General features: G+C 37.6%; 1 protein-coding gene across 1 annotated transcript; it reads right to left on the bottom strand.

The window, feature by feature from the left end:
• Positions 1-730: 730 nt before the first annotated feature.
• On the bottom strand, positions 731-1,927 carry LOC137211055 (uncharacterized). The gene is made up of 3 exons (XM_067713185.1): positions 1,479-1,927; positions 1,330-1,400; positions 731-794 (listed from the first exon to the last, which is right to left on the bottom strand). Exons 1-3 carry the CDS (start codon positions 1,875-1,877, stop codon positions 731-733), a joined length of 534 nt encoding a protein of 177 aa, XP_067569286.1. The 5' UTR covers positions 1,878-1,927.
• Between the last annotated feature and the right edge of the window lie 6,392 nt (positions 1,928-8,319).

Here is an 8,319-nt window from a genome sequence, read left to right as displayed (position 1 = left end):
GAAGTATACAATGTTTTCTATTTTGTGTTCAACACTCCTCATCAAAGATTCTCAACTTTCTGGTGAATTTTCTAGGCAAACATCACAAGTAACTATTTTATTTTAGAATATGACTGATTAATAGAGAAACAAATTAAAAATGAAGTAACTTTTTAATATCTAGTACAGGTCTCTATATGCTATCTACTGGGAAGTTCATATGCTTTTCCTCCTTTCCATTTACATAATCTCTCCTGATCATCTTTAGATTTTGCTACTCATGTGTTATTTCATTCTCCAGAAATTCAGTGACATCTATAAATCTAGCAGATTTACTATTCACTTTAGAAACCTTATTAAAATAGTAAATAAAGATGGTCTCATAACAATTTTTAGAAACCCTTACATTCACAGCTTTCCACCTCTCTATTTCTGATCTAGGCACATTGACATTAATTCAATTTTTTATTCATTATCTATTGTTTCCTCTAATCTTTCATTTTTCAACATTGTTTAAGTTTTCAAAAGCTTTTTAATGTTGTTAGTCTATTTTTTTTCCCTTTTTTAAGAAAAAATAAATAAACAACCAAAAAAGAGTGCAGACAGTTTCGCAGACCAGAGGGCAGAGGTAGCAGAACTGGCAGTGCTGGGGGCGGGGATGGGGAGAGAGAATGAACGGTAGGAAATGGTCAGGGGCGGAGTTAGGATGGGGCGTGGGCCGTACTTGGGCAGACGGCTAGCGAGGTGGAGGTTAAGGTCCACCGATTTCCCATGTTCTCCTCGTCACAGTGACAGTTCTCACATTCAGTGCATCGCTGGGGACCAGAGGCGACTGGTTAGGCAGAAACGTTTGGAAGCTACCCGCCCGTCCTCCACCCTACCCGCTGGACATACCCCCAACTTCTCAGCCTCATTACTTCTGACACGGAGCTCAGTATCTTCCTCCAACCTGCTTAACCTGTTTCCCACCCCCTCATTTCCCTATTGCAAGGCGCCCTGACGTCCCCTTGTCACTGTGGGCTGGACCTTTAGGTACTCTCTTCACCCCCTCTCTTCCTATTCTCCCCATAGCCTGTCGGTCTCCAGTCCTGTCCCACCTCCCTCGGCTCTGCCTTGAACCCTCCTCCCTGTCTCCACATCTGCAAGTGCAGCTCAGGCCTCACTCTCTCTTTCCTGGACCACTGTCCCAGGCTCCTCCCCAGCCTCCTGGCCTCCAGTCTGTCCCCCACTTGGCCCCAGAAGTGTCTTTGTTTACTCGGGCCTGTGGCTCAGGGTTCTCCCAAGGCACACCAGAGCCCAGGAACAAACTCTAGGAACTGCTTGGTGGATGGAGCTGGGTTGCAGGCATACATTGCAGAAGGAACAGCAGCCACACAGGGACCCTGGCTGGTAGTTCCCGTACTCCTGGGCATCCTGCTGATCTGTGGGGACAAGAGGGCAGCAGTGACCCAGGTTGACTCCGCTCCTCCCCACCCCCATCATCCAGTCAGATCACTTACCCATGTCCTCACCACTCTCCTCTTCACTGGAGGCACCTGCATACACCTCCCTCCTGGCCGGTGGACTGGGGATGATGGTGAAGGGGAGCTCATCCTCCTCCAGCCCCTCCTCCTCATCTTCTTCCTCCTGGTGGTTTGGCTCAGTGGGACCCAAACCTCAGCCCTCTCTTCCCTCCTCTCCTCCTCCTCTTCTTCTTCCTCCTCCTGGCTCAGACTGAGGCCATGACCTTCCTCCTTGTCTTCCTCATCCTCCTGGTCCAGGCTGCCATGATGGGTGCCTTCTCCTCCCTCCTCTGAACCTTCATTATCTTCTTCATGGGAGCTGTGATCTTCTTCCTTCTCTTCCTCTTCCTCCTCAGAATCACTCTCCCTTAAATGGCTTCTATACTTTACCCCCATGTGTTCTGGGGGCTGGTGGCTAATCTCCTCTTGGATGAACTCTCTGTGGCCAGTCCCAAATAAAAGAAAAAAAAAAAAAAACCAAAAAAGATACCTCCAATTATTAACCAAAGTGATCTCCATTTATAGTTTTCCTATCTTTTCATCAATATATACAATTCCATAAATATCCCTTAATCTTCCCTTTTATTGCATCGTATTAAGCAGAAATAAGTATGCAAATGAGACTAACTGGGCTATAATTAATAAAGTTATTCCAGATGCCCCTCTCAGGAATAAAATCAATTGGTCTTCTTTAAGATGTGGCACATATATACAATGGAATATTACTCAGTCATAAAAAGAAACAAAATTGAGTTATTTGTAATGAGGTGGATAGACCTAGAGTCTGTCATACAGAGTGAAGTAAGTCAGAAAGAGAAAGACAAATACCATATGCTAACACATATATATGGAATTTAAGAAAAAAAAATGTCATGAAGAACCTAAGGGTAAGACAGGAATAAAGAGGCAGACCTAATAGAGAATGGACTTGAGGATATGGAGAGAGGGAAGGGTAAGCTGTGACAAAGCGAGAGAGAGTCATGGACATATACACACTACCAAATGTAAGGTAGATAGCTAGTGGGAAGCAGCCGCATAGCACAGGGAGATCAGCTCGGTGCTTTGTGACCTCCTGGAGGGGTGGGATAGGGAGGGTGGGAGGGAGGGAGATGCAAGAGGGAAAAGATGGGAACATATGTATATGTATAACTGATTCACTTTGTTATAAGGCAGAAACTAACACACCATTGTAAAGCAATTATACTCTAATAAATATGTAAAAAACTAAATAAATAATTAATGCTGAAAAAAAATCAATTGGTCTTCTTAAAGGAACTATTTGTTAATTACATGGTACCACATTTTCATAATTTTATCCTGATACTTTTCTTCTCCATATTCTTGGTAATTCCCTATTTAGTAGTCTCTAGTGTTTCTTTAAAAATGCCTTCTTTCAAGTGTTTTACCACAATTATGAGAAACATTGCTGTAAGACATATATTTTACATGGTGAGCAAAGAATGTCCAGCTCAATGGCTGATGACCATAGGCAGCTTCTTACCCCAGCCTACACACTTTCCTCCAAGTTTAGTGGCTAATAGTAGCCCCAGATTAGTGCATAACCCAATGTGTATACAGGAATATATGTCATTGAGCTTTTTGATGACCCTTGTAAATGGACATCCAGAACTGGATTTGATTTGCTTAGCAAAAATGAAATGTCACAATTCTTCCACTTCTAGTGTCCCAGAGCAATTTATGCCCATTGCAAATGCACTTCAGATTGGTTTTGCCTTTTTCTATTATTTATTGTTATCTCATACTGATTTTGAAATTCACCATTTCCTCTAAGGAATAGAGATCAGGCTCTATAACATAAGAACTGGATGTGATTTGAGCTTTTATAGTCCTCTAGAAGAGATGCATGTGAAGGTCTCATTATAATGATGGACAGAGTTCTAGAGAGTTAAGAATTCTAAGGTTTGTAAACTTTGCATTTTTTTAAGAAGAAAAATAAGGCTGTTTGCATGTGACTATTGGCCAAAGGCAGTAAAAATCATTTATTCTTACAAAAGTTACTCAAGGCACAAATAGTTTGGAATTTTCTCCTTTAAATATATCAAAGTGACTGCTGTATTTTCTAAGATGATAATGAATCACTTCCAAATATATATACTTTTGAATTGAGATGTGTCACACTTGAAGAAAGCCTAAAGGCAAGTAGTTCTGATGTTTGAAATTACCACGTTTTATACGCTAACATATCATCAACTGATATACATATATATGTTACGTTAAAAATGTAAATATTAGTGAAAGATTCTTAGTTTGTCACACAGAGGTTTTCTCTCAACTTCCAGGAATATTATATTTACTGTTACAGTTAAAAATCAGGGTTCATAACATTATGCTGACTACTACAGAAATTAATACTGGTAAAATTAAAATAATTTATAGGAATGATAATCACAGTAGTTTGCTGGAAATGTCACTGACCAAAGATTAATTTGCTGAATGCCATCATTAAGCAAAATATAGTGAAGACTTCAACACCTTTTTAATCTACTTGCTTATACAGTCTCATCACTGGATACCATATTTGAATATCAGACATAATGGAAACATATTGAGAAAGAACAAAGGGGTCATTAAAATACATGTAAAAATGAGAACTAGGACACAAAATCCATTTGAGTATCTGTATTCAGAACTGGAGGTTTTCTCTTATGTAGTATTTTGGTTTATGCAGTTGATTTCATTTAACAAACTTTTCCAAGTAATAAATATATATCTTAGGCACAGTTTAAGAGTTTCAAGTATTTTTTTAATGGAATAACTACTCTAGGAAGTTGAAAATTTAGTGAGAAACTAACATGTAAAAAACTAATAATATGATTGAGCTGATTGCTACAGATTTGGAAGAAATTTTGTCTTATAGAAATAGTTTAGGCTTTGAAGTAAGAATAAAATAATTTTGAATTCCTATTCTGCCACTAATAAGCAGTATGAATTTGTCATGGCACTTAACTTCTCTAAATAAAATTATTCATCTGTGAAGTGAAGGTGTAAGCTCGAAAACGCATGAAAAGGCTTACATGAGACATGGCATTTGTAAAGTACTTGCAAAAGTAGGCACTCAATAAGTGTTTGCTATTGTGTTCAACAGTGAATCATTTTTCCTAAGGTGAAGGGAGTGGGAAAGCATGTTAGAAAGGCTTTAATGCTAAGATGCTGTTGGAACTTAACTTCAGAGGATGACTTTTATATGCTGTTTGCCATCAATAACATTTATTTGCTCTAAAATTGTATTTGCCCTAGAACCTATGACCCTTATTTTAAAAAAGGGGAGGGGGTACAGCATAAAGAAAATAAAAACTTACCATTACGTTCATTTAAAAATTTTAGTTAGATAATGGAGATCAACATATGATAACCAAGAGCAGCTTATTTAAAATACAAAGAGTGACATTGAATTAACTACTTTCATATCTGAATCCGATCACCTTTGAATCACAGATGCTTTCAAATAAACCAATACTGACTTGATAAATTTGCTAGGGATCAGGACAACTTCAACTATATTTTAACAGCTTTCTTGAAAGTACCCTTTGGTATATCTAATGAGTTGCCAGGAAGAGATTCCTCAGGTTGAAAATAGGGAAAGTAAGTGACTGCAGCCCTGCCACTTTGAAGACCTCCAATCCTATCTACCCTCTTATCATGTTGGGACCTTGTTATTTTACCCTTTTCTATAGCAGCATGGAGAGAAATATTTGGAATAAAAACAGTGGTTGTCATTGTGGTTTTTGCAAAGAGGTTGAAAATGGGTGAAACTTTTTAAGGATTTAAAGGATAAAAAATAAATAGTGTAAAAGAATGACTAGGTCCTGATCCTTAGTTCCATTTTCTAAAGTTAATAAGTATTGAAGTTTGCTGTGGGAATATTCAAGAGTGTTTACATTATTTACAAAATAATTTGTCAAACAGGTAATTACTAAGTGCCTATCAGGTGCCCAGGAGATAAACAACATCCAAATAAAAAGAGGAAAACGCAGCGCACTCTCCTCACCTTATAAAAATTAGTTTGTTGGGTCAAAGGAAATGCATATTATGTATCGATAAATATGTATAGAGGGCACTCAATGAAATAGACAACACAATGAGAACAGCAGATGACTAAAGAAACTGATGGGGGCCAGTGATACAAGGGAAAAAGTCGTTGTTAAGGCTGTAGGTTTTCTGGATGAAGAGATGCCCTACTTGAGAGTTCCTTGCCATGGAGGCATTAAGGAAATGAAGAAAGGGAAAATGACATGGGGGGAGGGGGTGGTAAAGAAGAAATCTGAGGGTAGGAGAAAAATAGCTCTGATAGAGTTGAACTTTGAACTAAGTAAATACTTAAAATGTGCATTCTTAAATAAGAAAAGACTGGGATACTTTTAATTGGCAGACTTGAGTCCCTCTCTGCCCTCCAATCATTCATCATTATTCGGTATAGAACAGTGGGTAATAATGTTTAGGGTTAGGGTTAAGGTTAGGGGTGACTATATTTAGATCAGATATGATTAATTTGTTCAACTGAAAATACTGAGTGAATTTGTGTCATCACTTCATGGGCACAGAGACACACATACTGGGTGCAAATGTTGGGCTCCTGTACCTTTCACAGCCCCTCTGTTCCTCTGGGTAGACAGAGTGGCTTTATGAAGGCTCTACACCAATGAAAAGAGAAGGCTGTCCACATGCAGCAGTTCAGTTGAGCTGAGCAAAACTTCAGACTCAAAAGACATCAACTCCACTGAACTTTCAAGGGGCAATAGGCTAGTATCAAAGAGTGGTAATTGCACAACAGAGATGAGAAGGACAAAGTAGTTTCTTGGCCATGGGGTTGTGAGTAGTAGTCACTCACATAGCAAAAGAGTGTTTATTCTCTGCGTGTCCATGCAACTGCCTGGAGCTGGAACTGGAGAGAGGCAGAGCTTGATCACATGAAGCTGGCATAGACTTTTAAATGATGGTTCTGCTGGAGCTCACATCTAAGACCCCACAGACTTTGAGGGCTTAGTTCTCAAATCCAAGCTTTTGGAACTCAGTTTTTGTTTCTCTCAAATTAATGCCTTTGAGATGAATATTAAAGCATGTTTTTAAATTCAAAAGGTAAGCATTGTCTTTCTAGTTATCTGAACTTTTCCTTTCCCAGAGGCAGCAAGGGTGGAAAAATCAGAATTTCCCAGATTACAGAATACTCAGGTTATTGTGTGTATATAGCTATACATATACATATAGAACAAATACTTGTTTATTATATTTATATCATAAACAATTATACCTATTATTGTTTTCTGGAAAAACATTTCTAATTACTGCTCCTTTATAAGAGTGTTCTATCAAAAACTCTTTCTTTTATTAAGTGATAATACCTGTTACCATATGAAATGTTTTCTGGAACCCTGAAATATATATATTTTTAAGTAGACTATTTTAAACTTATTTGACAATGGAACCCATTTCTTGAGATCTATATTTTATCTTCTCATAAGAGCTGAGGAACTACTGATGGGAAATACTGCTAGATGGAACATAGAAATCATATAAAACATAGAAATCGGCTTTTTAAGTGAGTTTTTCTTCTCTCTCCCATCACCTACCTCCACCTAACAGGTCTGAGAAGACAGAAAAGCTATCTTATTCATCCTGTATTCTCAATATCTGACATGTTGTATAAACTATAGTTGGGCTCAATACCTGTTTTGTTCAAATTTTCTTCAAAAATTGGATGTATTTCTGGTAAAAATGTATCACCATTCCTTGCTAAAATATTGTACAGGTTTGAAATTTAGCTTTTATTTTATTGTCATGTTAGTATAGATTTGTATAAAGATGGAGAATAGTTAAGTAAAATATGTTAAAAAGCCTGTAGCTACTTAATAAATATTTATTATCATCTTGGGATGGGTTGGACTCTTGTAGCTATGATGTGAAACTCAGAATTGGAATGGAACGCTTGACGGATTTGATTACATTTAGATTTAAACTGGTTCTTAAAAAAGATAGCATAATTAAAGTTGAAAGGCAAACAAAGACAAAAATAGTTGCATTGGACTTCCCTGGTGGCGCAGTGGTTAAGAATCCACCTGCCAATGCAAAGGACACGGGTTCCATCCCTGGTCCCAGAAGATCCCACATGCTGTGGAGCAAATAAACCCGTGTGCCACAACTACTGAGCCTGCGCTCTAAAATCCATGCTCCTCAACAAGAGAAGCCACCACACTGAGAAGCCTGCCCACCGCAACAAAGAGTAGTCCCAGCTCACTGCAACTAGAGAAATCCCGCATGCAACAATGAAGATCCAACACAGCCAAAAATAAATTAAAAAAAAAAAAAATAGTTGCATTATCTGACAGTCTTACTTTTCAAAATGCATTATTATCTCCTGTATTTCAGTAAGAAATACATAAATTTGTTAGAAAACAAAGTAACATAAACAGCCATCCACCAAAAATAAAAATACAAACAACAATATACATTGTTTAGAAGTCTCAAATCAACGAATGATTCAAATAAATGAAAAGTTAAAAAATAATATTATCCTATCAGATTGATAAAAATTAAATAGATTGATCACACTCAATGTCAGAAAGATTTTGAGTATATACTCTTGGTATATCTTTAAGCTGATACCTCCAGGGAAGGTGATTTGGAAATAGTTATCAACATGTCATATGCATTTCCTTTGACCCAACAATCTCAGTTTTAGATATTTATCTATAGGGATACAAAATAAATGATGGCCAACATACCTTAGAGTTTTAGAAAAAAATTAAGTATATGGAAATGATTAAATTTCTAGAGTGTTCCCATCAATACTGATAAAGTTGATTTCTAAGTATTTATATAC

This window comes from Pseudorca crassidens, chromosome 18 (genome assembly GCF_039906515.1).
Source record: "Pseudorca crassidens isolate mPseCra1 chromosome 18, mPseCra1.hap1, whole genome shotgun sequence".
In the NCBI taxonomy this organism is placed as follows: Eukaryota; Metazoa; Chordata; class Mammalia; order Artiodactyla; family Delphinidae; genus Pseudorca; species Pseudorca crassidens.
This window is presented reverse-complemented; position numbering and strand designations above follow the sequence as displayed.

Coding starts and splice junctions, on each gene's coding strand:
- LOC137211055 (XM_067713185.1), bottom strand. CDS start 1,877: ATGGGGGTAAAGTATAGAAGCCATTTAAGGGAGAGTGATTCTGAGGAG. Junction 1,401..1,478: donor GGAGAGTGGTGAGGACATGG/GTAAGTGATCTG, acceptor TTGTCCCCACAG/ATCAGCAGGATGCCCAGGAG. Junction 795..1,329: donor GCTGCTGTTCCTTCTGCAAT/GTATGCCTGCAA, acceptor TCTGGTCCCCAG/CGATGCACTGAATGTGAGAA.